This window comes from Pelodiscus sinensis, chromosome 15 (assembly GCF_052426305.1).
Source record: "Pelodiscus sinensis isolate ZL-2025 chromosome 15, ASM5242630v1, whole genome shotgun sequence".
Classification (NCBI taxonomy): Eukaryota; Metazoa; Chordata; order Testudines; family Trionychidae; genus Pelodiscus; species Pelodiscus sinensis.
Window position 1 is genome coordinate 40,420,192 of NC_143066.1, and position 18,707 is coordinate 40,438,898.

Sequence of the window (18,707 nt, forward strand, 5' to 3'; positions counted from 1 at the left end):
GGCTGGTGTGCGGCCTGTTTGGGACGGTCTCCAGTCGAGGGCTGCAAGCTGAGCAATTCGCCCGAGCAGACGCCTCAGCAGTCTTGGCCCCTCTGTACAGACTTTGGGGCATCCCCCTCCCTCCCCCCATGGGCGGGGCAGCCCTCTGTCTGCTCCCTTGGCAATCCAATAACAGGGAGCCTCCCGCGAAGGGGGGGCCCGGAGAGCGGCCTTTCCGATCGCTCCCCCCGCAACGGGCTTGCTACCTACCCCAGGCAGGCTGGCCCCTGGGGCTGCCCCGGAGCAGCCGTTCGCAGCCTTTCAGCCCCCCCCCCCCACCCCCAAACGAGCCACCCTCAGGTGACCTCGGCGCTTCCTTGGCTGCGGTGCTAGAGATTCCCGTTCGACCGCCCAGCCGGCGTCTCGCCCGACAGCCCCCCAGGGCAGCGCGAGTCTTTGATCGACTCCCATGGGTCCCTGGCCCAGCACTAGCCTCCTGATTGGCTAATCGCGGAGATGGGCTAATCATTAAACCAACCGGAGACACAGGGAAGAGCCGCTCGCCTCAGTCTGGGGGTCCCTGTCCCAGGGCGTGTCCGGGCGAGGCTCTGATACCGTCCTGCCCCGGCTGCAGCGCCCCCCCTTCCGCTCCAGCGACCCTCCCCCGTCCCCGGGCCCTGGCTCCGACGCTGCTTTCCGGACACGGGCCCCCGACCCGCACCCAGGGCCAGGACTGTCCGCCTGGAAAGCTGCCCTGCCCCGCGGGTCTGCCGTGGCCGGGGGCTCCGCCGGCCTCGCTCTGTCCTCAGCGCCTCTGCAGGCAACGGGCTCCAGCCACAGGGAGCGGCTCTGACCCCTTCGCTTTGGGGCTGCTCTCCCCTCCCCCACGGGCGCTAGCACAGCAGTCGGCCGGGGCTCCGCAGCCCCCCAGCCGTGCCCCCCGCCCTACCCCGTCCCCAGGCCGGGGCAACAGTCGGGGGCTGCTGCAGAGCCCCCAAGGGACAGGACCCTGGAGGCAGCAGAGCTGGCTGAGATGGGAGGCTGGGACCCCAGGCGGCAGCAGGGCCCCTGGGCACAGGCTGGGGACTGGGACCCAGGTGCATGGTGCTAAATTGGGGGGTGCTGCAGCCCCCCCCCACTCTCCTACTCCCCGCACCTCTGGCCAAGTGACGGGCTCCAAGGCCCAGCTGAAAACACCCGCTGACATGATGCGGGGCAGGGCAGTCCCTGTCCAGGGGCACCCAGGGAACACGGGCTGAGGAAAGCGCTTGCAGTGGGGCTGGTACAATGGCTGGAGGTGACCAGTGGGGGGGGCAGCAACCCTCCCTCCCCCTCCCCCAGCCACACCCACCAACCATACACAGCTCACCACACACACACCCCCCCACAGCACACACACCAGCCCCCCCACACCCCCCCCCACAGCACACACACCAGCCCCCCCCCACCCCCCCACAGCAACCCCCCCCCCACAGCACACACACCAGCCCCCCCACACTAACCCCCCCACAGCACACACACCAGCCCCCCCACCTAACCCCCCCACAGCACACACACCAGCCCCCCCACACAGCAACCCCCCCACAGCACACACACCAGCCCCCCCACACTAACCCCCCCACAGCACACACACCAGCCCCCCCACACTAACCCCCCCACAGCACACACCAACCTCCACACACACAACACACAGCCCCCCAGCGCACACACAACCACCACCACAAATCAACCCCCTGCAACTTCCTCACACACAAATCCCCCACCACACACACAGCAATACCCCCCAGACAACACATATACCAACTCTCACACAAACCAACCCACACCAGAAACCCCAACCACATAGCTATGCCCCCTACACCCCAATCACACACACCACAGCACAGATCTACCAATCACATGCACACACCAGTCACACACACATACCTTCTATGCCCCCCCACCCCACTTCCACCACCTAACACACACACCAATCACACACCCAGACCGTGCACACCCCCAAGCCGCCCTCCACATATATACACCCATCATGCACACACCACTCATGCACAAACACACAGGGATCACGCGCAGGGATCACACACACACACACACACACACACACACAAATACCACGCGCACACACACACACACACACACACACACACACACTGCTGCTTGGCACGCAGGGCGCTGCGACCAGTAAAAGGCCCTGGCAGCAGCTCCGAGCCTGCAGGCCGCGGCCAGCAGCCCTCTCCCTTGGCCGGCCTGGAGCGTGGCCAGGCCGACAGCCCGGAGACGGAGCACACGCAGGACGGCACCCCCCTCCCTCCCCGGCCCCCGACTAACCGAGGCAGGAGAAGGCCTGGCAGCAGCAGAAAGGCGAGAGCGTCATGATACCCACGCGCTTTCCTCTCGGGCCGCAGGAGCAAAAAAAACCAAAGCCGAGCCCGGGAAGGCCCCGGGATCAGCCCTGCTCCGAGCAGCCGGGCAGCCGCCCGCCACGCACCTGCAGGTGCCTCCAGCGCCTTGGCCGGCCCATCGCCCACCACCGACTCCTGCACCGACGCCTTCTGGGACAGGACCGTCGCCAGCAGCTGGAAAAAACCACCCCAGGCGGGGTAAAAAAGCGGGGAGGGGAGCGGGGCCCGGGGGGCTGTCGGACGCCGGAGCCTCTGTGTTGCTAAGGCTGCGGCAGCCGGAGCCGGAGGCGCGGGCGGGCAGGGAGGGGCGCAGATTTGGGATGCTGCAGAGAGCGAGCGAGCGAGCACACAGCTCACAGCACAGATGGTGCTTCGCCTCCGGCGAGCAGTGCCAGGAGCTGCGGCTCCATCCGGGACACCCCCCATTCCAGCCTCCCTCCCGCAGAGCCCCCCTCAGCCTGGGGGAGGGGAGGCGTCAGGGGCCGACGAGGGGCGACCCTGTGCCCCATGGAGGGAGGGGAAGGACGCAGCGGCCCGCCCAGGATGGAGGCCAGCCCTGGCGCCACTCGCAGTGGGCTGCCCCCGTGGGGGGCAGGCCAGCGGGATGGAGGCCAGGATGGCCGGGGGGCTGGAGGGCACCAAGCACGCAGCAGGGCAGGGGGTGGCTGCAGGCGTCCGCCCTGTTGGCCTGCCCCTCTGGGGCCCAGGGAGCCAAGCCCAGCCCGGCAGCAGGCAGAGCCCGGCCCGCCTGGCCTCCCCAAAGGGCAGGGGGGTGGCCCAGTGGCCCTGGGGCAGAGCACAGGGCAGGCTGCAGCACTCGGGAGCGGGACCCAGTGGGAACTGGGGGCTATCGTCATGGTTACACAGGTGCGTGTGCCGCCGTGAGCATCTCCTCAGGCGCGGCCGGCTCCCCGCCGGCAGGGCACCCAGGGGAGACGGGCCGAGGGGCACCCGCTGCCTTTACCTTGACCCCTTCGGCGCCGGCGTGCAGCGCGTGGCTGCCGCTTCCCGTGCTCTGCCCGCTGCCCGAGCTCCGGGCACTGGCCACGCTGCCCGTGCTCCCCAGGCTGCTGCGGTCCCCGCCTGCCGACAGGGAGGGAGGGTTAGTGGGGCAGGGCAGCTCTCCGCACGCCGTGGCCTGGCTCGGGGGCCCCGGCGCCAGCTTCACCACAGGGTTTCCGAGCCTCCTGTCGGCTCCGCCCACTGAGCCGCGCCACCACGGGCCACTCGGGCAGAGCACCCGCCTGCCACTGGGCAGGGTTGCAGGGGCGCGACGGCGGCTGTACCTGCGAAGGGCTTGCGCAGCACCCAGATCTCTTCCACCGGCGCCGGCACGGCCGCAGAGCCGCCCTGCGAGGGCGAGAGATGGGACGGGCTGTCGGAGCCTCGCGAACCTGCGGGGGCAGAGCACAGGGAGCGGCGTGAGCCGGGGTGCCCGCCGGGGACAAGGGAGCGGTATCGGAGTGGCACGGCGTGGCCGAGGGCCTGGCCGGGCATAGAATAGACCCCGGAACAGACCCTTCTGCTCTCCGACCCCGCTGGCCCCTGGGAGCAGCATCCCGGCCTGGCACCGCGCCCGCAGGTGCCACAAGCCCAGGCAGACGCCGCCCGGCACGACGTCCCAGGACACACCCTGGGCTGCGACGTCTCCCCTGGTCCCCGCCGACCGGCGTCCCCAGGGCTCCCTTGGGCAGACGGACGGGGGCTGACACGGCCCGCCTAGCCCGGCTCCCTGGCCCGCACGTCCCTGAGCAGCCAGAACCCGCCGGCGCAGCCTCCCCCTCCCCCACCACTCGGTCACCCCGAGCAGGCGCCCGTGTCGCCGGTGGCAAGTGGCTGCCCGGCCGGGGTTGGGAGGAGGCAGCTCAGAGTCGCTGCGGGACGCAGGAGACCGATGGTCTCGCCGGCCCGGCCTGAGGTCCAGCACGGCGAGGCGGGAGCGTCCCACGTGGCGCCGTGGACTCTGACTCACGCAGAGCCCGTGGGCCGGGCCATCGCTTGGGCACAGGCCGACCCACGAGGCCGCTGGGGCTCCCGCCTTGGAGGGGGCTGCCCCGACCCCCCTGCCCACGAGGAGGGTCGCTATTTGTGCAGGGATCCGCCCGAGAGGAGCCGGGGGGCCCTGCTGGGACCGGGACCCTCCACCACAGAACCCGCAGCAAAGCCCCAAGCCCAGGCGCCCTCTTAGCCCCGAGGGGCCCGGGACTTGTGCCTCCCCATACTGCAGGCTAAGGGAGGGCCGGGCCGGGACCCCCCCAGAGCTCCTCCCCACGCACTGCTCTGCTCACGGGGGGGGGGGGCAGTGCCCCGAAGCGCAGGGAGAGGCCCACGCCGCCGGCAGTCGGCCAGGACAGCAGGGCCCCGGCGAGGACCCTGAATCGGAGCAATTCACGAGCCAGGGGCCTCAGAGCCGCCGGGCCCCCCGCTAGCCACTGGCCCTTCGGCGTGAGGAGACGCCGCCTGCGCGATCCCAGGCCCCTCAGCGACTCGTCCCCAGGTGGGAGAACCCTGGGAACCTCCCCCCCCCCCCCGCCCATCTCTAGCCAGGGGGAGGGAGCCGAAAGGAAGGCGGCTCCCGTTTACCTGGTTACCTCAGCGGATGCGCCGCGCCCAGCTCTGGGCACCACGCGGGCGGGGGGAGCCCACCCTTGGTAGGTAAAGCCAGCCCCCTCCCCCGGCGCCCGGGGGCTGCAGACAGAGCTCTCAGCAGCCGGGGAGCGGATCTCACACGCGGGGCGGGGCACTTCCGCTGGATTTTAAAGCTTTTCGACGTGGGCCGCGTTGGGGGAAAAGCAGCCCCGGGCTCTCAGCCCCCGCGGGGTTAAGACAAGCAGCTCTGTCCCCCCCCCCATGCAGAGTGACACAGTGAGGGGGGTGCAGGTTGTAACAACCCTACTGCACAAGGCTCCTTGGGGGTCCTGTAAACAAACCCAGCCCCCCCCCCCCCCCCTCCCAGAGCTAGAGAGAAGTGACTCGGCAAACTCTTCCCTTGCACCTGAAAGAGAAACAGAAAAGTGGGTTGACAAATGAGATGGAGAGACCTGGAGAGGACTCGGCGTGCCCCTGGCCTGCAGAGAGACTGCCAGCTCTGGCGGGATGGACAGCGAAGGGGAAGTTCGGCCTTGTCTACACTGGCATTCTCCGTCAGCAAAAACTGGCTTTTGGCGACACACCGGTGAGAGGGTCCACACCCCCACGCCACTTTTGTCGGGAAAAACACCCAGTTTTGGCGACAAAAAACTCCCTCCCCGCCGCGAGAGAGTTTTCTCTTTTCCCTCCCTTTATTGTCGGCAAAGAGCCAGCATGGACTCTGTAGTTTGTTTTGTCCAGAGAACTGGCTTCTGCCAGTATCCCATAATGCCTGCCTTGACAGCTGTGCTCAGTGTTCTGTGATCTCTGCTGCCCTGCAGGCGTGCGCCCCTCCCCTTTCAAGGCTCCAGGAAGTATCTGACAGCTGCTTTGTTTGGGGAACAAAGAGCAAATAATTGGACGGCTCCTGTTCTGCCCGGCTAGGAACTCAGTGGCAGGTCAGCTGCCGCTGCAAGGGGACGGCTGGAGAGACGGCTGTGCTGCTCTGACATTCCTCAGCACGGAGAGCTCCCCGATCTACAAGGGAATCCCAAGAAGCGCAGGGATCAGCTCTGCCTTCCCACCGCACTGCCCTTCGGGATGCTTCCCCACAATGCTTTGCTCTACCTGTCGCCAGGGGAGCTAGCAACGTGGCTGTGAAATGTCGCCAAAGGGAAGCAGAAAAACCAGTTTGAACCGGTTTTCACTTTTGGTGACTTTTGCCTGGCGACAGCACTTGTGGCACCAAACCTCCCCGATGTCGACAGCGCCTGTATCAGTAGAGCCCGGCGCAGATACAGTGTTTGTATCCGCATCCACAGCCACAGCTGCAAAACGAGCTGCGGGGAACCGTGGCTTTGCAGGGCTCTGTGTTTCCAGGTGGGGTCAGTGGCCTGCTATCCTGCTTCTTGGTGTGCCCGGGACCTGGAAACTCAACTGTCACTAGCTACCGCCAGTCCGGGCTCTGCCGGGCCCTGGGCAAACTGCCCGCCAGTGGGAACAATCCCAGCACACAGGTGGGCCGGCCCTGCGGCGTAACGCCCCCCTGGAAGGTGCCGGCGAAAAGGGAAGCGTGGCCTTCCTGAGCGTAAACAGGGAAAGCGACAGGCAGCCCCCTGGGCATGCATCCGCCCAGCTAAGGGTTGGCACGTTGACCTCTGCTCCCGTGGGCGGCGGGTATAAGAGGCAGGGGAAGGCGTTGCCTTCTCGAACAGCCCCACAAAGCCCCGCCCACACTCTGCCCCCTGCTTCAGCGTGGCTCCCAGGCTGCCCCGGGCTTCCACCATGCTGAGGCTGGGACCGCGTGCTGCCCGCCATCCCTGTGCTCCGGGGGTGGGGAGGCTCAAGGGGGAGGGGTTGCAGACCTGCCCCTGCAGCAGGGGTGACTTGTGGAAGGAAGGGGAGCTGGAGCCCTGCCCTTTGGTGGTGGTGGGGCTTGGCTCCTGAAGGGGGCGGAGCCTCAGGTGAAAGAGGCGGGGCCTTACATGGAAAAGGTGGGGCTGGGGGTTGCCACTCCCAGCCCTAGAATCACCCCACGATTGTCTGGCCAGGCCTTTCTGCCTCCTGACAAAGCGGCACCGCAGCCTCCTCGCCTCGGTTCCTCCCCCGCGAACGCAGGGCTGGACCGCCTGGGGAGCACCACCCCGTTTCCTGGGCTCATTCGGGCCCGGAACGCTCCCGGGGACAATGCTCAACCGGAGGGCGAGTTTCTGGCATCATCTCAGCGCTGCCAGAGACCCGCCATCTCGGGACACGCAAGGCCCCCGTAGCTCCCAGCATGCCTGGGGTCTGCAGTCCGGGCAGCTGAGAGGACGGGGGGGATGGGCGAGATGCGAGGGGGGAATGAGCGACGAGGACAGGGCGGCTGTGCAGGGCAGAAGCCAGCCCCACTCCGGAGACCTGGGAATAAACCTCCGCCAGCCGCCCGGGGAGACGGCCCCGCTGGGCACCCGGGGCAGCAGGGCGACCTGGCCCAGGACCAGAGAGCTGCCTCACGCTAATTCCGAGAGCAGAGCTCTTAGAAACAGGCGGACAAAGAGCCCGGGAGGGAGAATCCGCCGCGACTCCGGCTAATTGTTTGGTTAATGACTCGCCCGTTACAGTTGACGCCGCATTTCCAATGGGAATCGGTCGCGCTTCGCCTTCCAGCCCCCGGCTCGGGAAACTCCCTGCCCTGGAGCGCCCGGATCAATACCGCTCCCCCCGCAGGCCGGACACACTGCCATCGGGTCCCCCCGACCCCACGCTTTGCTAAACAGGCCGCTTTTCTAACCCTTCCCGGAGCCTGTCCAACCAACGGCTCCGCAGCCTCCCGGAATGGCGGCCCCTGCCCCTGGGCGCAGGGTCGTAGCATCGAACACGGGGGGATATGCCCTCCGCTACCCCGCTGGGGACCGCGGGTCGGACGCCCCTGAGAGCCACAGGGGCAGGCCCCCTCCCGGATTCCCTGCTGGGCGTGGCCGAGGCTGCTCTCGCAGACCTATGGAAAGAGCTGACCTGCCCCAAGTGCTATGAATGCTGCGGCGTCCTGCAGCCACCCTGTACCTGCCTGCGGCGGGAGCCAGCTCCGGCGAGCTCCACACTGGGCACCGGCAGCTGCTCAGGGAGGAGGCCGGCATGGCAGGGCTGGGGCTTGGCGCGTGGGCACTTGGCTGCTGGAATAGCTACGACGGCTGCACCGTGGCCAGGAGGAGCCCGATTCTGGCTGACAAAGGGCCTGATTCTCCCCTGCCAGGTCCCTTGCACCCCAGCGCGAGGTGGGTGCCGGGCAGCCACCCACTCACTTGGCACTACCGGCCGTGCCGGCACCAGGAGCAGGGGAGGGCACGCCAGGCGAGCGGCCGCCGTGCAGAGCTCTCCAGGGCTCGCTGGGCGGCGTGTGAACGCGACGTGCTCCTCACATGCTGAGAGCCCAAGTCCAGGGGCCGGGCCGCCCCCACGCAGCCTCGTCGAGGGGCTGCCAGGCCGGCAGTCAGATGAGCGGCAGGCGCTGTGGGGCCCGGGAGCCGCTGCCGCGTTAGACTCCGCGCCAGGCTGCCCGGCAGCAGAAAGGGGACAGTGAGGAAGCAACTGGGGTCTGCCCGCCTGCACCCAGCCGGTCCCACTGAGTCAGCGGGCCTGGGGCAGCCCTGCCTGATCGGCTGCTGCGTCCTGTGCTGGGCCCCCCAGTCCCCTCCCCGCAACGACTCCCCGGGACCCTGTGTCTGGGCAGCGGCTCCTACTCGGCGCTACGGCCTCAATGGGGCCACGCGCACCAGCGCCTCCTGCTGGCCACGGAGCGCAGCCTCCCACCTGGGCGCTCTGACCAGCCATTGCGAGCCTGGTGGAGAGTCACTGAGGAGAGTGTTGGGAGGGATCCGCCCGCCGGCGCGCGGGGCTCTTTCTAGGCAGAGGGCCGACGAGTGGGCAGCCGGCGGGCACCTCGGGGGAGTCCAGGGGCATTGGGGGGAGGGATCGCAGCACACCCTGCAGGCCACGCTCACGCCCGGCGGCTCTGGGAAGGAACACGGGGGCTGGGTAGACACAGCCGCTAACACACGCACGCACACGCACACGCACACGCACACGCACACGCACACGCACACGCACGGCAAAGCAAACCCAGCGGGGGGGAGGCAACCCAAAAGGAGCACAAAGCAAAGGCAAGGGCCTGAAGCGAGTGGTGAATACCTGGTCGGCACGGCCGCTCCTCTGCAGCGCTAGGGGGGAGCCTGTGATAGCCAAAGGAACTGAAAAGAGGCTGATGGGAATGTGGTGGAGGAGGTGGAGGTGGAGGCAAGAAATGGAGCGGATGGGACGAGGCGTCGCCGTTTAGCACAGGCGCCCGGGGAGCTGGGAGCGGGATCGTTTGGTAGTGGTGGGGGATGGTGACAGCGCCCCATGGACCTGCTAATAAAACATAACGAGAGACACCATGAAAAAGCAGCAAAATAACCAAGAGACACGTCAAGCCACCGACACCAACCGGCCACGAGAGCAAAGCCAAGCCAGGCAGGAGCCCCTCCTCGGAACGCCGCGCCCGGCCCCGCGGGGATCCGGCCCTCCGGGCTGCGGGGGCTGGGCCCGATCCCGGGGGGCAGATTCCAGCTCCCAGCCACGAGAGCCACAGGCCACGGAACAGCCCAAACCACCGGCTGCCAAAGGAAGCCGCCGTGGTCGGACCACAGGCCGGACCCTGCTGGGCCGAGCATCTGCCCCTGGGCTGCACGGGGACCCTAACCCTGACCGTGCCGCGGGGGGTGGGCAGAGGTTGCGTGCTGGCTCCCACCAGCTGGGCTGGGGTGGCAAATTGCCCAGCAGGGTCCCGGGAGCAGCTCCAGCCCGCCCTGCAGAGGGGGCAGGGCTAGCGCCCCGGCACGAGGGGCTTGCAGACAGCACCCCTGCAGGGTACACCCGACGGGGGGAGCCACAGGCTGGCTTCCCGCTGCTGGAACACCGCCTGGGACCAAGGCCCCTGCGCCCTCCCGCACCCAGGTCTACGCATGGTTCTGGAGACAGGAGCCGGGTGGCTGCCTGGCCCGCCACAGCCCCTGTGCACTGAGGCCAGCGAAAGCCACCGAGGACGCTGATCATGCCCCCCTCTGCTCCCTGCAGACACCCCAGTCCCCGGCCTCCCGGCTCCCCCCTTTGGGGGCAGGTCTCAGTGCTGGGGGAGCCGGGGAAGGGCAAAGCCAAGGGAGGCACTCGGAGGGCAGAGAGGGGACACCTTGATCCGAGGGGGCGTGAAGGCCCCAGCCCTGCACCAGCACCGAGGCCCCGACATCAAACATGCAACCCCCCCCCCCCCCCCCCGCCTGCTGCAGGACCCCAGCAACTGCCTCTGAAAGCCCCCGGCCTGCACCCGGGCTCGGAGCCCAGAACGGACGCCCCCGAGGTGCTGACGGGAAGCTGGAGATTTCCCGAGCGAGCGGGGTTACGTGGCTGCCGTGGCTCTGAGCAGGCCACTGCCAAGGACACGGCTGGGTGGGCCCATGGCTTTGAGGAGCTCGCCTGCCTTCGGCAGTTTGTCAAACTCAAGGCAGGTCTCCCGGCCAGCTGCCGAAGCCACCGGGGTCGCTCCACCCCTCAGTGGCAACCCCAGCTCTGGCCCAAGCTGCTGTGCCATCGGCACGGCCCTGAGCCAGCGCCTGCCCCTGCCCTGGTGCCTGCCCCTGCCTTCCTCGTTAGATGCCAGAGAAGGAGACGTTCCCCTCGCTTGGCTTGTTTCAGATCTAACGAGAAAGCTGCCGCCCCCGGGCGTGTCCCAGGACCAACGCTCCCGCCAACCTTCTCCAGCCACGTGCGGAATCATTTCCGCCTGCACCGTGGCGTGTGCAGACGGGCACCCCCAAGAGACTCCCAACTCCCAGAGGTGGGCGCGCCGCTAATCCGCTGGGCGGCACCTGAATGGCTCCCGGGTGGCCGCCCGAGCGCTCGGCTCCCAGGGAGCCCTGCCCATGACGGCCAGCCAGGCTGAGACCCGCAGTGACCGTGGAGAACTCGACAGCGGATGGGATCCAGTTCACGCCAGCTCTCCTGCTCGGTCAGCCGGCCTGCCAAGGCAGCACAGGCCCGGACCCCTGCGAGCCATGCTGGGACCCTGCCCCGCCCTGCCGTTTTAAGCCGCGGATTAAAGGCGCATTTGGTGGCGAGCGGGAGGCCCGGGTAGCCCCTGCGGAAACAGGGCAGCAAGGCTGTCAGGTGTCTCGGATCGGGGCTCTGAGCCGGCAGGGGAGTGGCATGCAAGGGGGACACCCGAAAGCCACGGCAAAGCTGGCCAGCCCCATCTCCCGACTGCCTCCCCTGTGACTGTCCCTGCCCCCACCACGGTGCCGGGCACTGACCTGGCCGTGCAGCGCCCCCAGCTCCGGACAGAACTAACTGCCGGCGGGGATCAGCACCGCCCCAACCCCAGGCCGTCAGCCCAGGAGCCGGAGAAGGCACAGCCGCTGAGAGAACCAGAGCCCCGGTCCGGAGGGTCCTGGACTCACCGCACACTGGAACCGGAAGGGCCCTTGTGGCCATCGAGTCCAGTCCCCCGCCCTCGCGGCAGGACCCAGCACTGTCTAGATCCATGTTTCTCAGCTTTTTTTATAAAGCTCCCCTTTAAAAACCATAAATTAAGTCCCCCGGCGCCTACAGGTTTCACACACGCGTGTATTTAAACAACTTCATGGAAGCCGGGCGGGCGGTGAAATGTTTGGGTGTAAAAAAGTGCAAAGATAATAAAGTGCTGAAAAACGTCAAACAAAAATTCCGTTTTCTCCAAATTTCAGGGGTGTTGACGCTCCCCCCAGGCTGCTCTCGGGTACCCCTGAGGGTCCTCGGGCCTCTGGCTGAGAAACACTGGTCTAGCCCATCCCTGCCAGGTGTGTGTCCAACCTGCTCTTCCATATCTCCAGGGATGGCGATTCCACAACCTCCCCAGGTAATTTATCGCAGCATTGAACCACCCTGACAGGCAGGAAGTTTTTCCTAATGTCCAACCTCAACCTCCCTGGCTGCAGTTTAAGCCCATTGCTTCTTGTTCTATCCAGAGGCCAAGATGAACAAGTTTTCTCCCTCCTCCCCGACACACCTTTTAGTTCCTCATCTAACGTGTCCCATCCGGCGGCTCAGCCAAAGGAACACCCCGGCCATCCTCCCAGGGGCAGAGCTGGCTGACTTGCTCCCTGGGAGCCGAGCCACGCCAGGCTGTGTCTGCAGCGCGCAGCATCCCCGAGCAGTAAGGGGCGCGGTTCCCAGAGGAACCCCCCGCACGCAGCCCCAATGCCCGGTGCAGCCAGCAATGCACAAGAGGGAACCCCTCCAGCCCTTCCCCCTCGGGCTGCCCCCCTCCTCCCGCCACCACCCTGCGCAGGTGACCAGGTGGGAAGGACGACAGAAGACCTCAGGCAGGGGAGAATGAGACCAAGTGCCCAGCAGGCCCCCGGGCAGGTTGGCAGGGCTCCCTGGCCCCCCGAGCACAGCAGCCTTTCAGAGCATGGGCGGGGGGATCTCCGGCGGCTCTCCAAGAACTCCGACGAGATCCATTTCAGACCAATGCAGCCCCTGCCGCCCCAGCCTGGAGCCGGCTGCCTCCGCTGCCCCGGGAGCTGCAAAGAATGCTCCGCACAGGTGACAGCTAGTCTGGGTAGGGGGCTGGGGACTGGCTGCGAGCAGGGCTCGCTCCCCCCGCCACGGTGCACCCCACTGCAGGGCAGGGGCTCCCCACCTACCAAGGGCTGCGTGTCGCGCCGGGGCCATGCCACGCGTTGGCCAGCAGGGGGTGTGCAGGAGCAGCTCTCCCTGCCCTTCCCCAGCAGACTGCCCCAGCCGCCTGGGCGCCCGTCCGCCCTCCTGGGTGCCTCGCCAACCTGCTCCCCGCCTCTCCCCTCCCTGGTTCTCGCCCAGCCTGACCCCGCTCCCCGATGGCTGCTCCTCGCTGCGTCCACTGCCCCACTAGCTGGATGCCGAGCGAGACGCCGCTCTCGGCCCCACACCGCTTCTCTGCAGGAGCTTCGCGAGCGTGGCCCCACGTTAACCCACGGCCGGCTCGGCGGGGCTGCGCAGCGCGGAAGGCGCAGGGAGACTGATCCCACCCCGCCCCTGGGCTGAGTGACGCCCCCTCCCAAAGCCACGTACAGGGCCCTGCCCTGCCCTGACGGGCTGTGACGCGCCGGCGCCGAGCTGCGAGGAGTGCCACGGAGCCCCAGGGACACCCCGCGCTGACCCAGGGCCAGGGGGCTGGGGACTGCCCCGAGTGCTGCCAGGGCCAGGAGGGAGCGGGGAGGAGGAAGAGTCTTGGGGTTTGCATGGACCCTCCTGCCATGGCGCCATCACTCGGCCGCCGTGACGAGGCCCCTACGGGTCACACGTGGCCCCGTGGCAAGGGGCAGCAGACCCCCGGGTCTGTTCGAAATCACCCAAGCACCAGCCAGCCCCTCTCGGGGAGCAGGGACGGAACCCCAGAGCCGCCCCAGCTGGAAACCTCCCCTCTCCCCCCGCCCTCCAGGGCACTCGCAGGCTCTGCTCCCCAAAGAGCCGGCGTGGCCGTGAGAGCAGGTCTCTGCCCGGCCAGGAGAGCGCAAAGGGGCTGCCAGCACGGCTGTGGGGCGCTGGGGCCGTGTGCCCCGCAGGGGCTGGGCGTTCCGGCTGGTTGGCCCGCCCAGCACCCGCCAGCTTCCTTCTCCCCCGCAGGGTTTGCCCGGGAACGGGCAGGGAGAGGAGCAAGGCCGTGGGGCAGGCTGCTCCCAGCAAAGATCCAGGACAGCGGTGCAGGGAGGGGCGAATTCCAGGGGTCAGATCTGCCTGAGCAAGGGCAGGGCAGTAGCTCCGGCCCATCCCATAGGAGCTCTGGCCACGCCCCTTCCCAGCCAGCCACGCCCACTTGTGAAGCCACGCCTCTCCCCACAGGACACAGCCCCTGGGACTCTGGAGGGTCCTGGCTGGGGGGAGGAGCAGGGGTCCCTGCCCCCAGCGGCGTCTGGGGCAGCCCCACCCCACGCTACCCTGGGGCTTGTGGGGCTCGAGGCCCCTCCAGAGAGTCCCAGGCCAGCCCTGTGCCGGGTGACGCGCGGGGGGCGGGTATTTGCCTGTGCGCTTGCTGATGGCCTCCACGAGGCTGGAGGGGAAGTAGCCCACGCGGTCGTTGCCGGTCCGGTTGTCATGGATGCAGCCCTTCCAGCGGCCGTCCGCGTGCTGCTCCAGGACCTGCGCGACAAGGGCCGGAGAGGGGCGCTCGCAGGCAGGACCGGGGCACGGCCGGGGGACAGCTGGGGGGTGGGGCAGCTTCCCATGCAAGCCGCTGGCACCCCACGCCTGGCGGCCTGCGGCTCCTGTCCCGGGAGCAGGGTGGCAGTGGCCATGGGGACCAGAGGAACAGCCTGGGGCTGCAGGGAACAGCCAGGGGCAGGGGCAGGGACCGGAGGGAACAGCCAGGCCATGGGGGGGGGGATGGGCAGGGACTGGAGGGAACAGCCAGGCCGTGGGGGGGGGGGGGGGGGGGGGGGATGGGCAGGGACCGGAGGGAACAGCCGGCCGTGGGGGGGGGGGATGGGCAGGGACCGGAGGGAACAGCCGGCCGTGGGGGGGGGGATGGGCAGGGATGGGAGGGAACAGCCAGGCCGTGGGGGGGGGGGATGGGCAGGGATGGGAGGGAACAGCCAGGCCGTGGGGGGGGGGGGATGGGCAGGGACCGGAGGGAACAGCCGGCCGTGGGGGGGGGGATGGGCAGGGATGGGAGGGAACAGCCAGGCCGTGGGGGGGGGGGGATGGGCAGGGATGGGAGGGAACAGCCAGGCCGTGGGGGGGGGGGGGATGGGCAGGGATGGGAGGGAACAGCCAGGCCGTGGGGGGGGGGGGATGGGCAGGGACCGGAGGGAACAGCCGGCCGTGGGGGGGGTGGGGGGGGATGGGCAGGGATGGGAGGGAACAGCCGGCGTGGGGGGGGGGGGGGTGGCAGGGACCGGAGGGACCGGTCCGGCGCTGGCCAGACGCAGGGTTAGATGGGCAGGCAGACGCGACACCCAGTGTCTGGCTCTGCACAGGCCTGGACTCCGTGAGCGCCGGCACAGACACGGGGACCAGCACCCTGCCAGCCACCGCGCTCTGATGGCAACTCGATCCCACCCCACGGGGCCCCGGCACCCGTCTGCAGCCCTGAGCCCAGCCCTGAGCCCAGCCCGTGTCCCCGTGGGGCCTGCGCCCCGGACCCCGCCCTGCGCGCGCCGCGCCCGGAGACTCACCGTGATGACGTCCCCGGCTTTGACGTTGAGGCTGGTCAGGTCGTAGTTGTTGCAATAATCTTTAACGGCCCGGACCTGCAGGGCTGCCGAGGCGTCTGCGGAGAGCAGGGGAGCGTCGGGGGAAGCCCCACAAAAGCCCCTCCCCAGCCCCTGGAAGGGCTCCGGGCCGCCCGGCGCGGAACAGGCCGTGGCTACGGCAGGAGGGTGTGGGCTGCTCCGGCGCCGGGCCGCGCTCCCCAGAGCCAGCCCTTTGCAGGCAGACCCGAGTCGCCCGCCACTGACGGGCAGCCACCTCTGGGACAAAACGTGGCAGCTGATCGACAGCAGCACAGGGATAAAGACCACGAGGGTCCCGGAGCAGCCGCCGGGCCAGGGTTACAGCCCCACGTACGCCCCCCAAGGAGAAACTGCTCCCCACCACTCTTGGGGGGGCCGTCAGGGCGCCCTGGGCTTCCCCGGCACCCCCCCACGTACCCCGCAGCATCTGCTTGATCTCCTTGCTGGCCTGGGTGGCGGTGAACTGGTGGACGATGTCCAGCGCCGTCTGGCTGTACGTGTTCCGGACGTGGGCGTTGATCCCGCTCTGCGAGAGACACACGGGAGGTGCCCAGGCCAGCCACGGAGCTGCCACGGCAGCCGCACCAGCTCGCAGGCGGCCTGGGGGTGCCCCGCCAGGTGCATTGTGGGAGCTCAGGGGAGACCCGGGCCCGGGCGCCCTGCAGGGACCAGCACGAACCCTCTGGCTGATCGGAGGGGGGGCTGCAACCCACTCCCACGGTCTTGGGGGGCCACAAAGCCAGTGTGAGCTCAGCCCTCGCCCCCCTGCAGCCCAGGGGGAGCCAGCGCCCTGCTCCTGGCTCTGCCCGGGGGGGAGGAGAGCCCAGGAGGGCCCCACCTCGCAGAGACGCCCCCTGGACCCGACAGGCTTGCACACTGGACTCTGCCCCTGCTCCCCAGTCACCTCTCACGCCCTCCCATCAGCACCTCCTCCCCGCCCCCCGCAGTGCACAAGGGTCCCCCGCGGCCCCTCCGTGACCCGGCCAGCTCCCAGACCTGAGCCCAGGCCAGGGGCTGCTGCCGGCAGAGCCGCCACGCTGGCTGGGTGACGGGGGGACTGACAGCACGGCCGAGCCGCGCTGGGGACCCGCCGACCGCCTCCCGCCTCCCCCACAGGGACGCCCCAGGCGGGTGGCTCCGGGAAGGCCTTGCGGCGAAGTCGGAAGCCCCCGCGAGCCAGGCCAGCCCCCCCGACCCGCGCAGCACACTGCAGGCTTACGTCCAGCAGGAGGCGCACCACCTCCGTCTTGCCGCACAGGGCTGCCTCGTGCAGGGCCGTGCCCGCCTTGGTCTGCCGGTTGATGTCGATGCCAGCCTGCAGCAGGAGCCTGCCAGGACACGTCACACGGGGGTTAGCCCTGCAGGCCAGCGGGGGAGGCTGGGGCCAGCTCCCTGCATTCAGCTCTGCTCTTTGCCGGCCAGGTGCAGAATAAACGTTGTTCTGTGCACCGCGGCATGTGCGGATGTGCACCCCCTGGAGCAACACCTGCTGGTGGCAGTGGGCGCTCTGCTGACCAGCTGGGCAGCATTGGAATCTCTCCTGGGCGGCCGCCCAAGCGCTCGGCTTCCAGGAACCCGCCGCCCCACAGGACTCTGCCGCTGCCTGGCCACGTGGGGCGGCGGGGCCCTGCGCTCGGTGGGAGCAGAGGGCATGCAGAATGTCACAGGATCGGGCCCCCCATACCAGTTCTCCCAGGGCGGGTCCCCAACACACCCAGGCTTCCTGGGGCCCCGGGGAGGCCGGTGCCCCAGGGCACATCCCTGCCGTGGGGCACACCCCATTCGCAGCCGGCTCCCATGCCCTCTGCCCCAGGGGGCGGCCCACCTGATGATGTCGATGTGCCCGTTCTTGGCGGCCAGGTGCAGGGGGCTGGTGCCGTTGGGGTCGGTGGTGTCTCCCGGCTTGGGCTCCAGCAGGGCCGTGCACATGTTGCTGCTCAGAAGCAGCTGGACCACCTGGGGCAGCAGAGGGGGGAGGCGGCTGCAGAGACACTCGGCTCCTGAGCCCAGCGCACGGTGCAGAGAACACGGGCTGGGCCGGCCCCGGGGCTACAGAGCCGCCTTTACCCGGATCCCGGCGCCGGACCCGCCCCAGGGCTACGGAGCCGCCTTTACCCGGATCCCAGCGCCGGGCCCACCCCAGGGCTACGGAGCCGCCTTTACCCGGATCCCGGCGCCGGACCCGCCCCAGGGCTACGGAGCCGCCTTTACCCAGATCCCAGCGCCGGGCCCACCCCAGGGCTACGGAGCCGCCTTTACCCACATCCCGGCGCCGGGCCCACCCCAGGGCTACGGAGCCGCCTTTACCCAGATCCCAGGGCCGGGCCCGCCCCGGGGCTACGGAGCCGCCTTTACCCAGATCCCAGCGCCGGGCCCGCCCCAGGGCTACGGAGCCGCCTTTACCCAGATCCTGGCACCGGGCCCACCCCAGGGCTACGGAGCTGCCTTTACCTGGATCCTGGCGCCGGGCCCACCCCAGGGCTACGGAGCCGCCTTTACCCGGATCCCGGCGCCGGGCCCACCCCAGGGCTACGGAGCCGCCTTTACCCAGATCCCAGCGCCGGGCCCGCCCCAGGGCTACGGAGCCGCCTTTACCCAGATCCTGGCACCGGGCCCGCCCCAGGGCTACGGAGCCGCCTTTACCCAGATCCTGGTACCGGGCCCACCCCAGGGCTACGGAGCCGCCTTTACCCGGATCCCGGCGCCGGACCCACCCCAGGGCACAGGGCAGGCCAGCAGGAGAGGTCTGTGCTGTGGCCCCAAGGCCCTGCCGCCGGCCACACAGGCTGGCGCTTCCCAGTGAGCCAGGGAACCCGGAGAGCCCGCACAGGTCGATGGTCAACCCCAGGGTGCCCCAGCCTCTTGGGAGCCCCGGGGTGGGTAGCCAGGCGGCCCAGCCCACCGCACCCAGCCCCAGGCCGCCCCGCGGTGCCCGGGGCCCCGGTGTGAGGCGCGCTGCGCTCTGCCCTGCCTTTGGGATCCAGCAGCAGCACAGCAAGTCCGGGGGCGTCCCGACCCGACTCCCTCCCCCGCCCCGGGAGCGCCAGGCCGGCAGCCGGGTACCAGGAGCCTCTGCCGACGCGGAGCAGGAGGGAGCGCGGGTCCTGGCAGCCGGGGGGGGGTGGACCAGCCCGGCCGGGGGCAGCTCCCCACACCCCTGCAGGGTCCCCGCGCCGTCGCCAGGGAGCCTGGACGCACTTACCCCGACCCGGCCAAACTCACACGCCAAGTCCAGCGGCGTCTTCCCGCAGTTGTCCATGATGCAGGGGTTGGACTGGTGCTGGAGCAGCATCTCCGACTGCAGGCGCAGACAGGCCGGCTCAGCGCCCGGCCCCCGCCGGCCAATGGCAGCTCCCCCCGAGCAGGGCCAGGCCGGGGCACGGGGCACCCGCCAGCTGCCCCCTCAGGCCTGTCTGCGTGGGCCAGCCCTGCCCGTGCCCCTCAGCCCTGGGCCCCTCAGCCCCTCGGCCCCTGGGTCCCGGGCCGCTTAGCCCTG

The 18,707-nt window shown here is 69.2% G+C and overlaps 1 protein-coding gene across 6 annotated transcripts in view; it reads right to left on the reverse strand.

Annotated features, from left to right (window-relative positions):
- CASKIN1 (CASK interacting protein 1) overlaps nucleotides 1-18,707 on the reverse strand; it is a 126,918-nt gene that overhangs the window by 17,572 nt on the left and 90,639 nt on the right. For 4 of the 6 annotated variants that reach the window (XM_075899860.2, XM_075899863.2, XM_075899862.2 and 1 more), the window contains exons 5-14: nucleotides 18,414-18,509; nucleotides 17,037-17,167; nucleotides 16,431-16,539; nucleotides 15,629-15,737; nucleotides 15,155-15,249; nucleotides 14,003-14,120; nucleotides 9,120-9,338; nucleotides 3,668-3,775; nucleotides 3,346-3,464; nucleotides 2,468-2,555 (exon numbers count right to left, since the gene is read on the reverse strand). In XM_075899860.2, the coding sequence (XP_075755975.2) occupies nucleotides 2,468-2,555; nucleotides 3,346-3,464; nucleotides 3,668-3,775; nucleotides 9,120-9,338; nucleotides 14,003-14,120; nucleotides 15,155-15,249; nucleotides 15,629-15,737; nucleotides 16,431-16,539; nucleotides 17,037-17,167; nucleotides 18,414-18,509 (1,192 nt within the window). The remainder of the gene's footprint in view (nucleotides 1-2,467; nucleotides 2,556-3,345; nucleotides 3,465-3,667; nucleotides 3,776-9,119; nucleotides 9,339-14,002; nucleotides 14,121-15,154; nucleotides 15,250-15,628; nucleotides 15,738-16,430; nucleotides 16,540-17,036; nucleotides 17,168-18,413; nucleotides 18,510-18,707) is intronic. The other 2 variants (XM_075899864.2, XM_075899866.2) reach the window with 1 other exon arrangement.